This window comes from Furipterus horrens, unplaced genomic scaffold, assembly GCF_987537825.1.
Source record: "Furipterus horrens unplaced genomic scaffold, mFurHor1.1.pri manual_scaffold_10, whole genome shotgun sequence".
Classification (NCBI taxonomy): Eukaryota; Metazoa; Chordata; class Mammalia; order Chiroptera; family Furipteridae; genus Furipterus; species Furipterus horrens.
This window is the reverse complement of record NW_028327180.1, coordinates 63,235,718-63,253,975: the sequence shown is the minus strand read 5'-3', so window position 1 is coordinate 63,253,975 and position 18,258 is coordinate 63,235,718. Positions and strand designations below refer to the sequence as shown.

At 54.5% G+C, this 18,258-nt stretch overlaps 2 protein-coding genes across 2 annotated transcripts in view; one reads left to right on the top strand and one right to left on the bottom strand.

The window, feature by feature from the left end:
* The first annotated feature begins 1,693 nt into the window (after nt 1-1,693).
* On the top strand, nt 1,694-4,802 carry GPRIN1 (G protein regulated inducer of neurite outgrowth 1). Its single transcript, XM_090287930.1, has one exon. The coding sequence runs from the start codon at nt 1,811-1,813 to the stop codon at nt 4,520-4,522; it is 2,712 nt and encodes a 903-aa protein (XP_090144056.1). The 5' UTR covers nt 1,694-1,810; the 3' UTR covers nt 4,523-4,802.
* Nucleotides 4,803-5,407: 605 nt separating this feature from the next.
* CDHR2 (cadherin related family member 2) overlaps nt 5,408-18,258 on the bottom strand; it is a 34,268-nt gene continuing 21,417 nt past the window's right edge. The window contains exons 18-32 of the mRNA XM_090287931.1: nt 14,336-14,405; nt 13,557-14,162; nt 12,687-12,758; nt 12,253-12,302; nt 10,757-10,908; nt 10,499-10,607; nt 10,320-10,408; nt 9,794-9,862; nt 9,611-9,688; nt 9,457-9,517; nt 9,250-9,374; nt 8,600-8,713; nt 8,437-8,517; nt 8,222-8,279; nt 5,408-5,718 (exon numbers count right to left, since the gene is read on the bottom strand). Coding sequence (XP_090144057.1) covers nt 5,581-5,718; nt 8,222-8,279; nt 8,437-8,517; nt 8,600-8,713; nt 9,250-9,374; nt 9,457-9,517; nt 9,611-9,688; nt 9,794-9,862; nt 10,320-10,408; nt 10,499-10,607; nt 10,757-10,908; nt 12,253-12,302; nt 12,687-12,758; nt 13,557-14,162; nt 14,336-14,405 — 1,872 coding nt within the window. The 3' untranslated portion in view covers nt 5,408-5,580. The remainder of the gene's footprint in view (nt 5,719-8,221; nt 8,280-8,436; nt 8,518-8,599; nt 8,714-9,249; nt 9,375-9,456; nt 9,518-9,610; nt 9,689-9,793; nt 9,863-10,319; nt 10,409-10,498; nt 10,608-10,756; nt 10,909-12,252; nt 12,303-12,686; nt 12,759-13,556; nt 14,163-14,335; nt 14,406-18,258) is intronic.

Below are 18,258 nucleotides of genomic sequence, written 5' to 3'. Positions count from 1 at the left end.
TGGAGAGGAGACTGTTTTATACAGGATGGGTCAGGGAGCAGACCACGCAGATGTCAGGCAGGAAGGCAGCCAGTGCAAAGGTCCCAGGGCAAGCAGGTGTTTGAGGATCAGCCAGATAGCCGGTATGGCCAAAGCAGCAAAATTGAGGCAGAGGTACTGGGGCCAGAAAATGCAGTCTCATGGGCCATTGTAAGGGGATTACTTTACTTTGCATGAGATGGGGAGACACTTGCACAGGAGAGATATCATCTGCCTTGGATTCTATTAAGATCCCTCTGGCTGCCTTGTTGAGAATGAGCTGTTTGGGGTGAAGGGAAAGGAGGGATGGTGGATCCAGGTGGCAGATGGTATGGGTTAAGCTCAGGGTGGTGGCCAGGTTCTGGATATACTGTGAAGGTCGAGCCATTATGATTTGCTGATGGATGGGATGTAGGCTGTGAGAGAAAGTCAAGGGTGACTCTAGGGACTTTGGCCTGAACACTAGTGAGGTGACTTTGGGGACGAGGGCAGAAAGAGCAGGTTTTGGGCTCGCTTGGGCTGCTGACTGTGCAATGGAACAGAGTTGCTTGCACACCCAGCTGCCTGCCAGACCCTCTCCCTGGCTGTCGCCCAGGTACCACACACTTGGCTTGTCCAAAACACAACTCCCCATTTCCCCACATCTCCTGCCCAGCACCGTTGCCTGGCAACGCACCCACCCCAGTGAGAACCCTGCAGTCCACCCCCACCATCACCCTCTCCAGCCAACTGGTTCCTGTTGGCTCTCCCTCAGAGCTCTCAATGCTTCTGAACCCCATTCTCTCTCCTAGACCATCACAGCTCCCCGGGTCCACTGCAGGGAAGGGACTGGGTAACTGAATGAAGCACTGGATGGAGGAGAGATTGAATGAATGATTGACCAGCTCCCTCGCAGGTCTTGGCCAGCGCCTCCTCAACCCAGCCTGCACACCATTCCAGAGCAATCTCTGAAAATACACGTATCGGACTATGTCACTTCTTTGACCATAAACTATTCCCCGCTCCCCAGAGCCTACACAGATACATTTTGTTTGGCCACCACAGTGCTGTGTGTGTTTTTTTAATCTTGAATTAATTAGGGTATTTTACATTAAAGAGCTGGATTCCCTACTTCTCACTGGTACTGCCAGGATGCACTTCTCCAGAGCAGTCTTGGCTGGTGGAGTAGTGGCCCCCCCAGGCAGGGCATTCCCTCTCCAGTTTGTTGTAGTCCTCACCACTCCCTACTGCTCTACACTTAGCCTACTTCCCTCACTTAAATTACCTACCTGGCCCCAATGGCGTCAGAGTTTGTGACCCATGAGCTGGAGGTCAGAAGCATAATTTTAGGTAGCATGTTGCATAGGGTGGGCTGACAAGAGAGAGATGACAGCAGACAAAGTTGAAAAGTTAGACTGCAGCTAGTAGTGAAGGGCCTTGAATGTCATGTTAGGAAATCAGGTTTCCTGAGAGCAGTGAAGCAGGGGAGTGATGTGCATGGGTTCATGTTTTTAGGCCAGGCCCTCTGGACATGAGGGGACCAAACAAGAGCAGAGAACCTAGAAGGAGGGAGAGAGAGAGGAGGCCCAGATGGAGGCTCCTCCCTCTGGGTCTCCCCCGAGTCTGAGTCTGCTCTCTCTGTTTCAGAACCAGACCACAGCCTTGGGCTGCAGCACCGTCATGAGGGCTGTTGGGCAGTGCTGAAGAACCAGCCTGGCTCCAGTGGCTTCGAAAGGACTCCAGTCCCCCAGAACCTCAGCCCTCAGCCTTCTGCTGCCTGCAGGATGGGAGCCTGGAGGCTGGGAGCCCGGCCATGAGGGATTACTGCCCCTCTCTGCTAAAGGCCAGTGCTGTACCGCCCAGACACACCCCCACCCAAAGCCCAGGCATGGATTCCAGATGCAGCAGCCCCAGTGAGGCTGGGGAAGGGGCCTCCTGCTTTGAGGGTCCTAAAGGGAGCTTGGCCTGCTCATCCCTGACCTGCGTCCCTCCCCAAGAGGCAGCCACCAAGGAGACAGTGGGGACACATGGAGCCTCGATCTCAGGGACACCAGAAGTCACCTTCTCTGGAAAGCCAGAGCCTGTGTTCTCAGTGAAAACTGATCCCTCATCCTTGGAGAACATAAATCCTATATTCCTGAAGAAGATGGACTCCAAGTCTTCAAAGCAGGCAGATTCCACTTCCATAGGAAAGGAAGATGTCGGGTCCTTGAGAAAGGCAAATTCCATGTTCATAGAAAAGGCACAGCCCGCAGTCTTGGGAAAGGGGGATCCTGTGGCTTCTGGAAGGATGGATCCTAGGGCCCCAAGAAAGGAGGATCCTGGATCCTTAGGAAAGGTAGATCCTGCATGCTTGAGCAAAGTAGATACAGTGTCCCCAAGGAAGGAGGGTCCTGTATCCTCAGCCAAAGTGGATCCTGCATGCCCGAGAAAGGGGGAGTCCAGGTATTCACGACAAACACTTCCTCTGTCCTCAGAAGAGGTGGATTCTGCATCTGCAGGCAAGACAGATCTTGTATCCTTGGGAAAGAGCAATTCTGGACCCTCAGGAAAGGCAGATCCCAGGTCCCTGGAAACCACCAATTCTGCATCTGCAACAAAGACAGGTCCTGGGTCAGCTGGGATGCTAACTCCAGGTCCAGCGGGCAAAATCCAGTCTATATCCCATGGAACAGTGGCTCTGGGGTTGACAGGAGGCGATCGACTCCTGGAGACAACAGATCCTTTATCGATGGGAAACGCAGAAACTGTACCCTCTGCCAAAGAGGACCCTTGGTTTCTGGGAATGATGGGTCCCGCCACCTCAGGAAAAGGAGATCCTGTGTCTGTGAGAATGACAAAAACCGGGTCTGCTGGACAGGTGGCTGCTGTGTCCTTAAGTGAGGTGGGCCCAGCTCCTTTGGGAGAGGTGGGCCCCATGTCCTCAGGAAAGCCAGAGCCCCTGTCTCCTGGGCAAGCTGAACTGATATCTGTGGGGAAGACAGAAACTATCTCTGCAGGGAAGGAGGACCCAGTGTCCCCCAGGAGGGTGGATCCCATTATTCCTGTGGGAAATACAAATACATCATCTTCTGGGAAAGTGAGCCCTGAATCTTCAGGGAAGATAGCCCCTGTGCCCTCACTTCCAGGGGAACCCAAGTTCTTAGGAACAGTGGGACCCCCATCCTCTGTAAAAGGGGAGGCAGTGGCTGGGGGGAAAGCAGCTTCACTGTCCTCAGAGAAGGCAGGTCCTGTGACCTCTGGAGAGAGGTCCCCCACGACTCTAGGAAAAACAGTCCTGGCACCCTCGGGGAAACCAGATGCTGTCCCAGCCAAAAAGGTGAATCCTCTGTCTCCAGAGAAGGAGAATCCTGTGAACTCCACGAAGGTGGACCGCCCGGCCTCGGAGAAAGCAGAACCCAAGTCCCAGGGCAAAGCAGTGACAAAGCCCCCTGAGCAGGAGGATCCCACTTCATCAGGAAAAGCAAAATCTCCACAAGAGAAGCCCCTGGCCTTGGAGAAGGGTGATCCTGGATCCTCAGGAGAAGCAGACCCTGTAGCCCTGGGGAAGGCCGACCCCGCACCACCTCCAGGAAAAGCAGAGCCCCCATCCTTGGGGGATGTGGCCCCCTTGCCTCTGGGGCAGGCGGAGCCCTCTTTCCCTAGACAGTCAGATAGTAAAGCCTGTGGTTCAGCCTCTTCTCCCTCCGGTGCTGGGGGCGGTGGGGACCTTATGGAACGAGCGCCAATGTCCAGCACAGAGGCCTGCACCCTGGACCAGAAAGACGCAGTGGCCACTGGGGCCCAGGGAATCCCTAGCTGGGAGGCTGAAGCGCCCCCGCCTGGGCCGCGAACTCGTGACAACTTTACTAAGGCGCCGTCATGGGACGCGAGCGCCCCGCCGCCGCGCGAGGACGCGGGCACGCAGGCGGGCGCTCAGGCCTGCGTATCGGTGGCCGTGAGCCCAATGTCTCCGCAGGATGGCTCGGGCCGCCCGGCTTTTAGCTTCCAGGCGTCGCCGCCCACGCCCAGCCCCGTGCCCAGGCCGCCCTCGCGCCGGGACGCGAGCCTGCAGGTGTCGATGGGGTCCGCCGAGACGCGCTCTGTGGCCACTGGGCCCATGACACCGCAGGCGGCCGCGCCGCCCACCGCGCCACCCGTCTTCCCCGAGGTGCGGGTGAGGCCGGGCTCGGTACTGGCTGCCGCCGTGGCGCCCCCAGAGGCGGCCGAGCCCGTCCGAGATGTGAGCTGGGACGAAAAGGGCATGACGTGGGAGGTGTACGGGGCCGCCATGGAGGTGGAGGTGCTGGGCATGGCCATCCAGAAACATCTGGAGCGACAGATCGAGGAGCACGGCCGCCAAGGGGCACCCGCGCCTCCCCCCTCTGCCCGCCCCGGTCCCGGCCCCGGCCCCGGCCGTGCGGGTTCGGTACGCACCGCGCCCCCCGAGGGCAACGCCAAGCGCCCGCCTGGCCTCTTCCGAGCGCTGCTGCAGAGCATGCGCCGGCCACGGTGCTGCTCGCGGACGGGACCCACGGCCGAGTGATTTGCCCCGACCCCCGCCCACCCTGTTTGTACTCTCGGGTTTCCAGCCTCCTCAGGCTCTCGTCTTGACCCCAAGCCCCTAGAAGGGATCCCCTTGACATGCGACAGGCTTCCAAGGTATGGGCAGCCTCTAGGGCCTTCTCATCCCCTTCTTTCCACCCGTCCTCTCCCTTCCCCTCCTAAACAAGTGAACCCACTCTACCCTTCTCCCTCCCCACCATGAGTCCACAAGCCCAGCCCTGACACCCTACTGTCCCTTCACAGCTCTCAGCTCCGCTCCCAGTCAGACCTGAGAGCTGAGGCAGGCTCCTGAGATTTCCAGGCTGGTGGCAGCCAGGTCCCCAGAATGGGAGAAACTGTGTGCAAAACCTCCAAGTGTGCAAGGAATGATGTGTGAGGCCCCAGAGTGTGCAAGCCTCAGAGTGTGAGGCCCTGGGCGAATGTGAGTGCACGTCCTCACTGCGGGCTGGCCCGCAGGGCCCAGGCGTCTCTTGCATGCTGGTAGTCATCCCTAATTCCTGTCTGCCTCTCACCGGGCCCAACCTCAGCCCTGTGTCCAACCTCACAGGACAGGTTCCCAGTTCCCAGAGGGGGCTGGCAGCTGCAGGAGTGCCTGGCACTGCCGTGGAAAGGAGAGTCACAGGAAGGCCAGAGGGTCTCAGACAGGTCTGGGGAAAACGTCCAAGGTGATGGAAGGTCTTGGGTACGGGGGGCAGAATGGAGAGCTCATTCTACAACCATAATTGTCCACTAAAGGTCTCCCTCTCCAGCCCCCATACCCTCTGTGCTGTGAGCCCCACAAGCCCCTGAAGACCACTCGGAACGCCTGTCCCCACCCCTCCAGCCATGGTTTTTGGCTACAAATTATCACAAGATACATTAGTAATAAAATTTTTCCCCAACATTCATCAGCTGTGATTGGCTACAAACAGAAGGAGGCAGAGCAACATGATATATTACTATGTTCAAGGTGGGTAGGTGTAGTATGGGAGAGACAGGGTCTCTTCAGAGGTAGACCAGAAGAGTGGGGGCCCTGCAGGGTTTTGTGGCAGGGCCCCATCACAGGTCTGTGGTATCCAGGCCACTGTTGGTGAAGGACAGCTCCTTCTGCCGTCCCCCTGTGCCCGCCTGCCTTCCGGACAGCACCATGCTCAGGGGCTCTGCCTCCAGCCCCGTCGGGCTGCACAGGGGCTCCTTCTGCAGGGGGACAGAAGAGAGGTGTGAAGGCAGGGCAGAGTGGGGTGATTTCACCAGGCCCTACAACCAGATGGTTCCTTAACTGGAGTCCCACCTTGTTCCTCTAGGTGGTCGTGGCCACTGGAGGTACAGATGGGCTCAAGTGAAGTGCTGGGCATGGGGTGGGGGGCTACTCTGGCCTTTGCCCCATTCACAGACACAGTTGTGCTTTGGTGTTCTGGCCAGTCCTGCATAACACCAGGCCCAGAGTGCTGTGTTGAGGAGCCAATCCAGCACGTTCCCGCCACCGGCATCCACAGCGGGCATGTGCTGGGTGCATTCTATCCATTACCTGAAGCACCCATGGGAATCCCCTGAGGGAGGATCTGTGTGCCCCATTTTCCAGATGTGGAGACAGAAGCCTGGAGGGCTCTCATGACAGGGAGGGGCAGAGCTGGGTTTGAGTTGCTGGTCTTGTGGGCTCTAATGTTTGTGCATGGCACATTTTTGCCCCTGCTCCAGGCTGGCATCACTCTCTACCAGCCCCAGAGGGACATGGCACACCAGGGTCCCACCCTGCTTGTTGTGGTGCCCTCTCACACATCTCCCTGCCTTTGTTTCTCCCTCCCCACGTGACATGCTGCACACACACACACAGCCAGTCACAGACACCTCACAAGTGTACTCTCCAAGGGACAGGACAGCCCCCAGGCTCAGCTGCTCTAGAGCAGAGACCCCACAGGGCAGAGCCCTCCACCACCACCACCCTCTGTACGGCGCTCCAAGGGCTTTTTTAGGCCAGCCCTGTTCCAGTCCCTGGTAAACAGAGGGGCATCTAAGGAGCCCTAGAACTCTGGCCACTGATCCCCAGCACACACAGAAGCTATTGGCGCTGTGCACTCCAGGAAAATGCGACCTGGCCTGGGAGACAGAAGACCTGGGCTCTTGTCTGCCCTTGCCTGGCAAGCTTTCCGACCTTGAGCAAGCCAGCACCCTTCCCTGGCCTCGGTTGCTTAAAAAGGTAGGATTGAATGACCCCTCAGGTTTCTCATAATTTCCACACAAACACAGAGGTCTTGGATGAATCAGGGTAACAGGGATCCAAGGAAAAATGCTCCCTACTGTGTTCCCCACTCAGCCAAGGGAGAAGAGGGAGGGGCAACCAGATCCTGAGAAGGCTGGGGGCCTCCTGGGCCTGCCCACCGCTACAGGAGAGGGGGTGGAGCCTCAGGCAGCTTCTGGAATATAAGGACCCTCTGCCATCACAGGACAGTGGGGCTCTCCTGGCTTTGAAGGCTCTCAGTGGGCTGGCCCCCTCCCTCTCCAGACTCCAGAGCTCTCAATCCTCCCCAGCCCCCTTGCTGGGGCCTGCTTTGGCCTCTCCAGGAGCCACCTGTGCAGCCGTCAGCTCAGGCAGGCAAGACTTGCCTTCTGCCTCAGTTACCCCCAAATATGTTCACTGGAGTTTTTGCCTCAAACCATCTTCAACCAGAGACGAGGTGTTCACCCAGAGATCCCCACCACCGCCTGATGGCCTGGATTACCACCAATGACCCCTGTCCTGGGGGCCTGTTTGGAGGCCTCTTTGTTGCAGCAGGTCCCTGTGCAGCATTCTGGTATTTTAAGGCCCATGAGAGGCCTTGGTTGGCCAGGTCCCCCATGTAAGGCATCCGCAAGGGAAATTCGATACTGAGGAGAGCGGGGCACAGCTGAGGGTGGGATCCAGATGGCAGCAGGTACCTCACCCTCTCCTCACGCATGCAGAACCACAGACTCATAAGGCTCAGTAGGCCTTAGAGCTTCTACTCCAGTGACAGTTTTCAAAGTGAGAAGGAGAGATGGTAGTTCCTTCGGTTCTGGTGCTGCACCCCTCCAGGGAGAGGGCCCACCACCTGCCCTGCCATGGCTCTACTCTCGGGCTGCACCTGCAAACCCCAGGAGCTTTAATAACATGCTCATGCCAGGCCCACCTCAGCCATCAGATCCAAGTCCCCGGGCTGTGACCCAGTAAGAGCTCCCCACGTGTGTCCATTCAGCAGCCCTGGCTGTGTGAACTCTTGAGCTAATAGAACCCACTAACCTATTGAACAAATGATGGTACTGTTGTTTACCTTCTCTCCCTTGCTAGGTTATTGTCACCTCCAGCTCTCTCCCTCTCACCCCACCAGCTTTTCTATAAGGGATATAAAGGCAGGGAACCAGATATTTTGGCACTTGCTTTGTGCCGGGTGGTTTTTATACCCACTCTTAGTGCACCCTTACAACAGCCCTGCATAGTTGGTGTTCTAACCCCCATTTGCAGGTGATAGAACAGAACACAAGGGAGAAGTTGCCCACCCAGGGTCACAGTGAATAGTAGAGGAGCAAGGATTGGACCCCATTCCAAAGCCATAAGTGTCCGAGGGCCTGGAGCAGAGACATGCCCAAGTCAGTAGCAGGTCCTTCAGCTCTGTCCTGAACCCGACTGCTTCAGAGAAGGACCCTAAGTCAGAATCCCCAGACAACAACTCATCCCCCCTCTTGCCTTGATTTCCTGTTTGTTCTTTTCCAGATCCACAGAGTTGTCATCCAGGGAGTTGAGGCTGTGAGGGAGATGATGGAATTCAGATAGTTGGCAGGCCTGGTCCACCCTGTCTGTGGTGAAGAACCACCACTACCTCTACTACCTCCTCTACCATACCATCGCTATCACCACCATCACCACTACCAACCAGCATGGCTGTGAGGGGCATTGCTCACCTGAGATTATCCATGTCACTGGAGGAAGTTTGGGACTCAAAGCCCAGATCCTTGGTGGAGAGGTTCAGCATGGGATTGGCCCTGGAGAGAAGGCCTGATCAAGCGGCCATGGGCCTCAGCCACCCAGTGAGGCCTCTCAACCCACCCTTCGAGCCCCACTCACCGTTCAGTGGTATACATATTAGTCCCGGGGATGGTGGAGGTTAGGGGCATCACCCCTGCTGCTGTTTTCCGGGCCTCTTTGGCAGCCTTTATAGCCCGAAGCTTCCGGTGGTAGCTGTGGGGAGCCAGAAAGGGGTCCCTACTTTCCCTGCACTCACTGCTGTGTGCCCAGTGCAGGCCCTGGGAGTGTGGCTTCACAGTGACTCTGGCAGGTGGGAGCATTGTCTGCATTGTGCAGAGAGTACAAGTAACAGCCAGAGAAGAGGAAGGATTTGCCAAAGGCCACACAGCTAACCAGTGGCAAGGCATAGAATCAAACCCAGATGGGGCTGCTAACTGCAAATACATTGGAAAAAGGAAAAGAAATAGCATTTATTCAATGCATTGTATGTGCCAGACAGCTTGCTGGGAATGAGATGCACATGCCTTCCTCAAGGACTTTGAGGAATCTGGTGTCTTGCCCATTCTGCAGACAGGAAAACTGAGGCTTGAGGAGGGGAGATCACCTGCCCAAGATGTCACAACAGGTCACTAGGGACTGAATACAGATATACCTGCTGCCTAAACCCAAGCTCTTTTTCCCCTTCCCCTGATTTGTTTTTTGGGAGTGGGAGAGGTGGGGCTGGGGACACAGGGCGATGGGAACAGCACCTCTTTCGGGCACACACGAGGGCCATGGTCATGATCATGATGACCAGCACCAAAGCCACTCCCAGTCCTATGATGACACTACGGAGCAGCGTTGGCTCGTCGGACTGCTGTCTCTCCTGCGAGCCCTGCAGCAGAGGAGTGTGAGGGAGGCTCAGGGGTGGACGGACCCCGTTCTGCCCCCACTACTTCCACTTCACTGTCACTCACCAGCACCACCAGTCCCAGCTGCAGCAGCCGCGTCAGCGAGTCCTGATCGTCCCGGATCACCCTGCCCACAGAGCCCCGCTCAGGCCTCAGGCACATGGGCATCCCTCAGGTTTCCTGGTCACCCTCCCGCCTACCCCCAGGGCAACCCACTCACACACTCAGCTTGTCAAGTGTCAGGGCCGACCCATTCGAGAAGACAAAGTAGGCATCGAGGTAGGAACGGCCCCGGGCCCTGGCATGGGCAGGGGTGGAGCATTAACAGCAGCCTAGAATCAGCCAGCAGGCCCTCCTGCCACTTCTCTTCCCCATCCCAACCGCTGAGCCTGTGGGCACTCACCGAGCCATGGAGTCTATGTCCTTGATGTCCACAATGTAGACAGTTGTCCTGGTCGCCTGAGCGAGAGCCCTACAAAGTCGGCAGGTGTCACAGAGGCCTGGGGTAGGGGCCTTAAACCAGGCCTGTGGCCAGGGCTCCACCAGCGGAATTGTGAAATGTGTGATTTTGAAAGGGGCACTTCCATTGACAGTGCCATTGGCTGAGCAGGTAGCACCCCTGGGCACATAGACGAGGAAGCCCCTTCCCCTGGGGTTGGGTTTACAGCTTAGCAAGCAGAGCGCCTGGTGCAACACACGGCCTTAGCAACTGCACGTGGTAGCCCTGTTTAGGTTTCTCCCCTCCCAGCTAACCACAGGCTCCTGGGAGCGTGCAGGAAGGAAGTGCAGGTACAGGGTCAAAGACAGGCACGAGATACAATGTGAGTGTGGGACAGGGCTGAGAGACATTCCATCCAGGTCTTATCAGGGGGTTCAGGCCCCCAGGCCCTGTTCTTCCCCACAGCCCCCTCCCAGGCTCCCAGACCTACGCCTTAATCTCATTTGTGTTGGCGCCCACTTCCTCCTTGCTCGTGGAGAACTGCAACCTCACACGGTAACTCTGATCCACAGTGAAGAGCTGTGGGCAGAGGGCATGGGGGGAGGTGAGGCACAGGGACCGGGGGCTGGCAGGGGGCCCCCAGGGCTGGAGGCAGGGTCCAGTGCTCACGTTCAGAGTGGTTTTGGCTTTCAAGGCAGGACCCGCTGACGGTCTGTCCTGGGCCTGGACTGTCACTTGGTAGGTGCCTTGGAGAGTGGAATCAAGGCTGGTCACCAGCCTACAGAGGTAAAAGAGCACAGCTCTGCCTTGGGGTCCAAGCTGGAGTCCTCTGGAATCTACTCGTTCACTTCCAAACATGGGGAACTCACTGCCTTTACGTCCCCTTTGGGCTCCCCCTACCCCCATCCAAGAGCTGCCCGCAGTTACTCAATGTTGCCAATGAACACATCAGCCTCTGAAGAGGTGGAGACCCGAAAGAAACCCTGGAAAGAGGTCGTCGCCCCATCCTTAGTGACGAAATCCACTTGGAGGATGGAGAATAGGATGGCCCCGTTGTTTCCTGAGTCATCGTCTCTGGCCTGGGAGCAAAAGCAGACAACATCTGTGGGACAGGCCAGGGACCCCTCCCCGCCAGCAGGAATCAGAGGCTGAGGTGGCCTGGGACACTGATCCACATGATCTCTCTCAGCCACCACAACTGAGAAAGTGCTTTACACAAATCCAGGTTTGGGCAAGTCCCTGCCTCTGGGCTCCTAACCCAGCAGGTTACCATCCAAAGTCCTTTTCATGTGGAAATCCCTGTCCCCACAACCCACTGCCACACACATACAAGCACAAGACTCTCCAATTTCCAGAACATCTACTGTGTTCCAGCCTCCTTCCCTTGGAGCCTTCATTTCAGTGCTTACTGATGTGAGTACGAATTCCCCTAATGGGCCATGAAATAATTGGGGGAAAGGGCACTAACATTTTTATTCATTCTAGTGCCTTTTAGAGAAAAATACAACCAGCACACAGAACCATGAGTCCACTGATGTCACTATTCAGGATGAGGCCAAAGCTGGTGTTTACATTTCAAAAAAATAAGTTAAAGAAAATCGTTCAAAGCCATGGCCAGACTGATGACATTGGGAGGTCATTGGCTAAAGACTGGAAAACTGTTGAAGGCTTGAAGGAACCTGGAGAGGAAGACTTACTATTTCCATTTTCTGGGAGGAAACTGAGGCTCCAAGAGGGACCCTGTCCTACCACAGACCGAGTTCTAAGTGGGGCAGGCCAGGCCAACCGTCTCCTATACCACGTCCTTCCCACAGCACAGCATGTGGCCCCCAGACACCACCACCTCTGGGTCAGAGCTTACTGCCAGGAGCAGACACCTTCCTCTCTAAGAGGGAAACTGAGTTCCAGAGAGGTGTAGAGGCTCTGCAGGTCAGTGAGAGGCCCGCGGGCCCAAGCCCCAGGCTGTGTGGGCATCCTCGTGGGCTCGGCAGAGCCACCACCCTCTGACCAATGCACCCACATCTGACACCGTGAAGAATTGAAAGTCTTTTTATGATGCTGCTCTGGAAATGATCTAACTACAAGGAACTTGTTTAATGTACAGTTGATTTCTCTATAATACTCAAGAATCATGGTGTAGTGAGACAAATCTAGCCTGCATGTGGTTTTTATGGTCGTGAAAGTTTTATGAACACTAAATTTAACAATGAATGAAGTTTAATTGTATCAGTTAGGCAGGAGTTCATTTCCATTCTTTTTTGTTGTTGTTGTTGTTGGTTTTTTTAAAATATGGTGAAGCCAATAAATTTCCTTTCCAGTATTAAAACATTTGGGCGAGGGTAGTGGAGCTCAAAAGCCTGAGGGCCTTGGCCTTCTGTCTCCTGGGTTAATATGACTGACAAAAGCTAGAACCAGGAACTTACCTGGACGGAAGCCACCTGCTGGTTGGGTATCACAAGCTCTGGGATGATCACTACAGGTGTGGATTGGAAGTGGGCAGTGTGGTCAGGGCCAGGGTCCACCTGGCCTGGTGCTGATCACGAGTGCAGCTCACCCTCAAACTGCCCCCAAGCGCTCTGTCAGCAGAGACTACCATAACCACCACCCGAGCCATTAGTTAGCGGGTCAGCCACCTCCCGTTGTGCAGATGGGGAGACTGAGGCCCAGTGAGGGAGGGCCTGGTCCCAGGTCAGATACGAGTTGGGGCAAAGGTCTCCTGTCCTGTTGAAACCTAGGGGGAGAGGCAGGACTGGAGGCCCTCCCCCCTTTCTAATGGCCCACCTGGGGCCTGAGGAGGGTCCATGGGGGTTGCCCAAAGGTAGTCCTGGTGGTGGGGAGGGAGAGAGTAGCTGCTTACCAAAAGTCTTATCCTCAGGCAGAAAATAAGGTGCATTATCATTTATGTCCTCGATAGTGATGGAGAGGCTTCCTAGAAACAAGGTTGGCTGGCTCTGGTATCTGGGCAGAAGTCTAGCCCAGAAAGCAAGGGCCTCAGCCAGAGTCCCAGTAGCCTCCCTCCCATGCCTCATCAGTGCTCAGTCCTCTCCCCTGCTCCTGACCTGGGTGCCCAATCAGTCTCCTCTGGCCTTTATGGGAGGGAGTATCATTCCCAGACTTCAGAGAGGGTAAGCAATTCATCTATGGTCACACAGCCAGAGCAGTGGGCCAGGATTGAGACCAACGCAGGTCTGTCTCACCCAACCACAACATAACACTAACACTTACTACCTATGCAAGCTAGGTTATTGAATGGCCCATTCCATGCTTTAGTTTACTCATCTGTTAAATCGTATAGGGGTCACCTACCTCCTGGGTTCTATGGGAGTGAAATTTAGAAGTGCCTACCTGGTGGCTGGCATGGCTCTTGGCTGTAGTAAGGACTCAGTATCTGCTAACTATTAGTTAGCATGGTTATTTCACTACTGGGTCAAAGGGGAGACACACCTCACAAAATGATAGTATGAGTGAAACGCTTGCTGTGTGCCAAACACTGTGCTAAATGCTTCACATGCATGTTCTCATTTGCTCTGCAAGCCAACCTCCTGCCCACCTCCACCTGACAGATGGGGACAGTGGAGCTTAAGAAGGTGTCATGACTTTCCCAATGGCACAGCTGGCAAGAGCTAGAGCCAGGCTTTGAACCCAGACTTTGCATGTTCCAGCCCAGGGCTCTCCCCAGCAACCCCTGTGTTCAACCTGCCAAGCTCTTCATGCCAGGCTGCCTCACCATTGTCACTGTAGGCCTGGAAGCGGGGGTCTGTCATGAGGTCATGGGCCCGCACGACCAGCGTGACCAAGTCACAGGTCTCGTAGTTGATGGCCTCACTCTGATTCACGAGCACAGAGCCGTTGGCCAGCACAGAGAACCAGCCATGGCACACGCTGCCCACGTCAGCCCCAGCCTTGGAGCAGATGACATTCACCAGCTGCACCTCCAGCTGGGCATCCGTGTCCACGTCATGGGCCAGCACCTCTGCCACCAAGCCATGCTGTGAGCCATTCTCAGCCACATGGATGCCCTGGAGTGAGGCTAGGTTCAGGGTGGGTGGCTCGTCGTTCACATCCTCCACACGCACGAAGATTCCGGCTGTGGCCTTGGCCCCCTGGGGGTCTGGGTTCTCAGCACTCACTGTCAGATTGAAGGAGGCCTGGGTCTCGTAGTCCAGGCTTACATCAGAGGGTAGCCTGAGGTGGCCCTCAGCCCACCCAGAATCCAGCACCCAGCCTCGGAGCAGGAAGTTGTTGGCACCACTCCCAGACAGGCTGAAGCTGATGCGGTTGTTAGCTTCTGTCTGGTCAGCGTCCCAGGCCTTCATCACGCCCACAAGCACACCTATGAATGAGGGCCAGAGCTCGGGGCAACCCCTAGCCTGCATCCCTCCCAAGGCACCCCCTACTCTCACCTCCCACAGGTGCTTCAGGTCTTCCCTGGAAGGGGTCATATGCCACCCTGGGTACCCCACCCCCACCCCCGTCAAAGCCCAGCCTGGCCCAGAGAGGACTTACCTGGATCCCTCTCCCTCACCAAGAAGATGTAGTTGGACTGGTTGCAGATGGGCAGATTATCATTGATGTCCTGCAGATGGGCAGTTCTGAGTCTTGGGACCTCAAGAGCCCCAAGGCTCAGCCTTCCCAGAGCCCAACTGAGAAACCAACACTTCCTCCAGCCTGAGGCCCAGATTGTGATCTCAGACGGTGCTGCCCACATCATAGCGGAGGAAACAGCCTCTGAGAGGATGGAACTAGACCGGGTCTCACACCTGGGACTCCAGGGCCTGTGGTGGGGCCTCTGAAGTTCACTAACATGTCCAGGGTGCCCCACCTCCTACCTACCTCTCTGACCACAGCTCCGAACTGTCTTAGCCCCTGTCTTCTGGAGGAATGGTTCCAAGTCCCCATCTGTGTCTCTGTCTGGCCCAGCTTGAGTCCCATCTCTCAGATGTATTGTGTTGACACCAATACCACTGTGTTTCCACAAAGGCCCTGCAGCCTAAGCTTTCCCCTGTCCCCTCCTGCCCCTCTGCCCACCCCACAACACCCAACACCCCTTTGTGCTGGGCACAGGCCAGGGTGGAGACCTGGTCCTGCCCTCAGTCCCCACTGTTTTCTGTTCTCGGCTTCCCCCTCCACCCCCCCGCCCCGGAATGTTGCCACTGTTGTTAGAGCATCCAGCAGGCCCCACCACCACTTTGGGCCCTGAGGCTGGGGTGTGCAGGGGTTGCCCTTGGCTTTTCCATCCCACCCCCATGCAGTCTGCAGGCACCTGCTTTTGCTTTCAGCCATTTCTAAATAATGGTAGAATGGACATCTCTAGAAACAAAGCACCCTCCCTCTTAACGGGACCCATTCTCTCTTTTTTTTAAAAGTATATTTTATTGATTATGTTGTTACAGTAGTCCCAATTTTTTCTTCCCTTTGCTCCCCTCTGCCCAGTACACTTCTTCCCTTAGCAATACCACCCCTCTTAGTTCATGTCCATGGGTCATGCATATAACTTCTTTGGCTTCACCCTTTCCTATATTATTCTTAATTTCCCCCTGTCTATTTTATACCAAACAATTATGCTTCTTAATCCCTGTACCATTTCCCCATTACTCCCCCTTCCCCCTCACAGCTGATAACACTCCAAATGATCCCCATATCTATGATTCTGTTGCTATTCTGGTTTGCTTAGTTGGATTTTGTTTTTATTTTTTAGATTCAGTTGTTGGTAGTTTTGAGTTTGTTGTCATTTTAATGTTTATAGATTTGATCTTTTTCTTAAGTAAATCCCTTGGACATTTCATATACGTAATAATAGCTTGGTGATGATGAACTTCTTTAGCTTTACCTTGTTTGGGAAGCACTTCATCTACCCTTCGATTCTAAATTATAGCTTTGCTGGATAGAGTAATCTTGGTTTTAAGTCCTTGCTTTTCATCACCTTGAATACTTCTTGCCAGTCCCCTCTTGCCTGCAAAGTTCCTTTTTTGAAATCAGCTGATAGTCTTATAAGCATCCCTTTGTAGGAAACGCTCTGCTTTTCTCTTGCTGCTTTTAAGATTCTCTCTTTATCTTTCACCTTTGGCATTTTAATTATGACGTGTCTTGGTGTGGTCCTTTTGGGTCTAACTTGTTTAGGACTCTATGTGCTTCCTGGACTTGTATGTCTATTTCCTTCGCCAGATTTGGAGAGTTTTCCTTCATTTTTTTCTCACATAAGTTTTTAATTTCTTGCTCTTCCTCTTCTCCTTCTGGCACCCCTATGGTTTGGATGATGGTATGTTTAAAGTTGTCCCAGAGGTTCCTAAGCCTCTCCTCATTTTTTTCAATTCTTCTTTCCTCATTCTGTACTGGGTGACTGTTTTTTTATTCCTTATGTTCCAAATCATTGATTTGAACCCCAGTTTCCTTCCCTCCACCATTGGTTTTGCATGGATTTTCCTTCATTTCATTTAGCATAGCCTTCACTTCTTCCCTTATGCATTTGCCATACTTAAGCATATGTGTCAAGCCTGTGAGCATCTTTATCACCAGTGTTTTGAACTCTGCATCTGTTAGGCTGGCTATCTCCTCGTTCGTTAGGTTGGCTATATATCTCCTCATCTATTAGGTTGGCTATCTCCTCGTCGCTTATTTCTCCCACTGGAACCTTGATCTGTTCCCTCTTTTGGGCCATACTTCTCTGTCTCCTCATCTTAACAGGCTCCTGTGTTTGTTTGTCTCTGTGTCTTAGGTAGAGCTGTTGCTCCTGTTACGTTGTAAGGGGTGGAGCCTTAGTATTCGTCAGTACAGGGTGACCCATTTACCGCATTGTGGCACTGTTTGTGGGGGAGGGGTCTGAGAGGAAACAATGCCGCTTGCTCAGCACTCTCCCCTTTTCCAGGCACCTCTCCCACTTCTGTAAGGGACTGGTGTCTCTCTAGCTGTTGCCCTGGCCATCATTCCCAGAGTGGATGGGTCTGTGGACATTCTAGGACTGTGGGGGCCCTTTAAACAGGCAGACTCTACTGAGAGACCAGTAGTTTTTTCCTCCACCCCAATCCCCACTGGTTTGCACAGTCAGAAGCAATAAGGCTCTATTTCCCCTGGCACTGGGGCTGTGAGCTTTGTGGTCTGGGGCTGAGAATGCTCCCCAGGTGTCTCTCCTGACTTTTTTAAATGTGTGGCTGTGTTTTCCACCAGCCTTCCACTGCCACTGCCACTGCCACTGCTGCCACATCTGCTGCTGCCACCACACCCTGTCCTCTCTGCCCTGGCTCCACCCCTCCTATCTGTCTGGATGAATATTTCTTCTTTATATCTTTGTTTGTTGGACTTCCATGCAGCTCGATTTTCTGGAACTTCCGGTTGTCTCTAGTTTTGAGGTAGTTGCATTCCTTCTTCATTGTGGAGGGAGACCCAGTGTGTCTGTCTAGGTCTCCATCTTGACCGGACGTCTGACTGGACCTGTTTTCTGATGGTGCTTTCCCAGAAATGTGGTGACTGGCTCAGCACATATCGCCAGCTGCCTTCTCAAGGCCTTCCTGACTCACGGCATAGCTAAGAGCACAGTCATGGGTCAAATCTGGCTCTACCTCTGCCCCACATGTGCCTTTGACCCTTGTGGATCTCATTGTCTTCATCTGTAAAATGGGCTTGTAGTCTCCACTTGCAGGGCCATGGTGAGGACTAGCTCACGGCCATGAAAGATCTGCATGCTCACAAAATACAGTGCTGCTTTCTTCCTTCTCTGTGGCTCACTCCTGTTCCAAGAACAGTGGACAAGTCCTAATGCAGCTTCTGTTCCTCCATTTTCCCTGAGGTGTCCCTCTGATCCTTGTAGGAAAGCAGCCCTTCCCAACCCAATGGGCCACAGGGCTGCCTTGTGCACTGCACACCCCAGGGTGCTCCACCCACATCACAGACACAGCAGAGACACACTTTGTCACAATGCTTATGTAGGGGAAGGGGACTTGTGGACTGGTAGCAGCTGCAACACCAGACAGACTGGGCTCGACACCCTGTTCTGAGGCCCTAGGCAAGCTGCTCCACCTCTCTGGACCTCAGTTTCTCTATCAGTCAATGGTAATAACCATGACAACCTTGCAGGGCCAGGTGTGTGGCAGACACTGTAAATGCTGATTTTCACCTCTTCTCTTTGCCCTTGAGCGATGGGGGGCGAGGGGAGGAGGGATTCAGGCAGCTTTGTGAATGATAATTGGACCTAATATTTATTTAGTGCTTTCTATGGGCCAGGCACTCTTCAAAACACTTTCCATCTGCTAACTCACTTTATGTTGTTTTCACCCCCATTTTACAGCTGAGGAACTTCAGGGCACAGAGAGGTTGAGCAAGTGCTTAGAGACACAACATCAGGAGCCGATTCTCACCCATCAGCCTGTCTCTAGAACGCTCTTACCCACCATACCACAAAGGGCAGAAATGTAACTTGACGTGGGGGGAGGTGG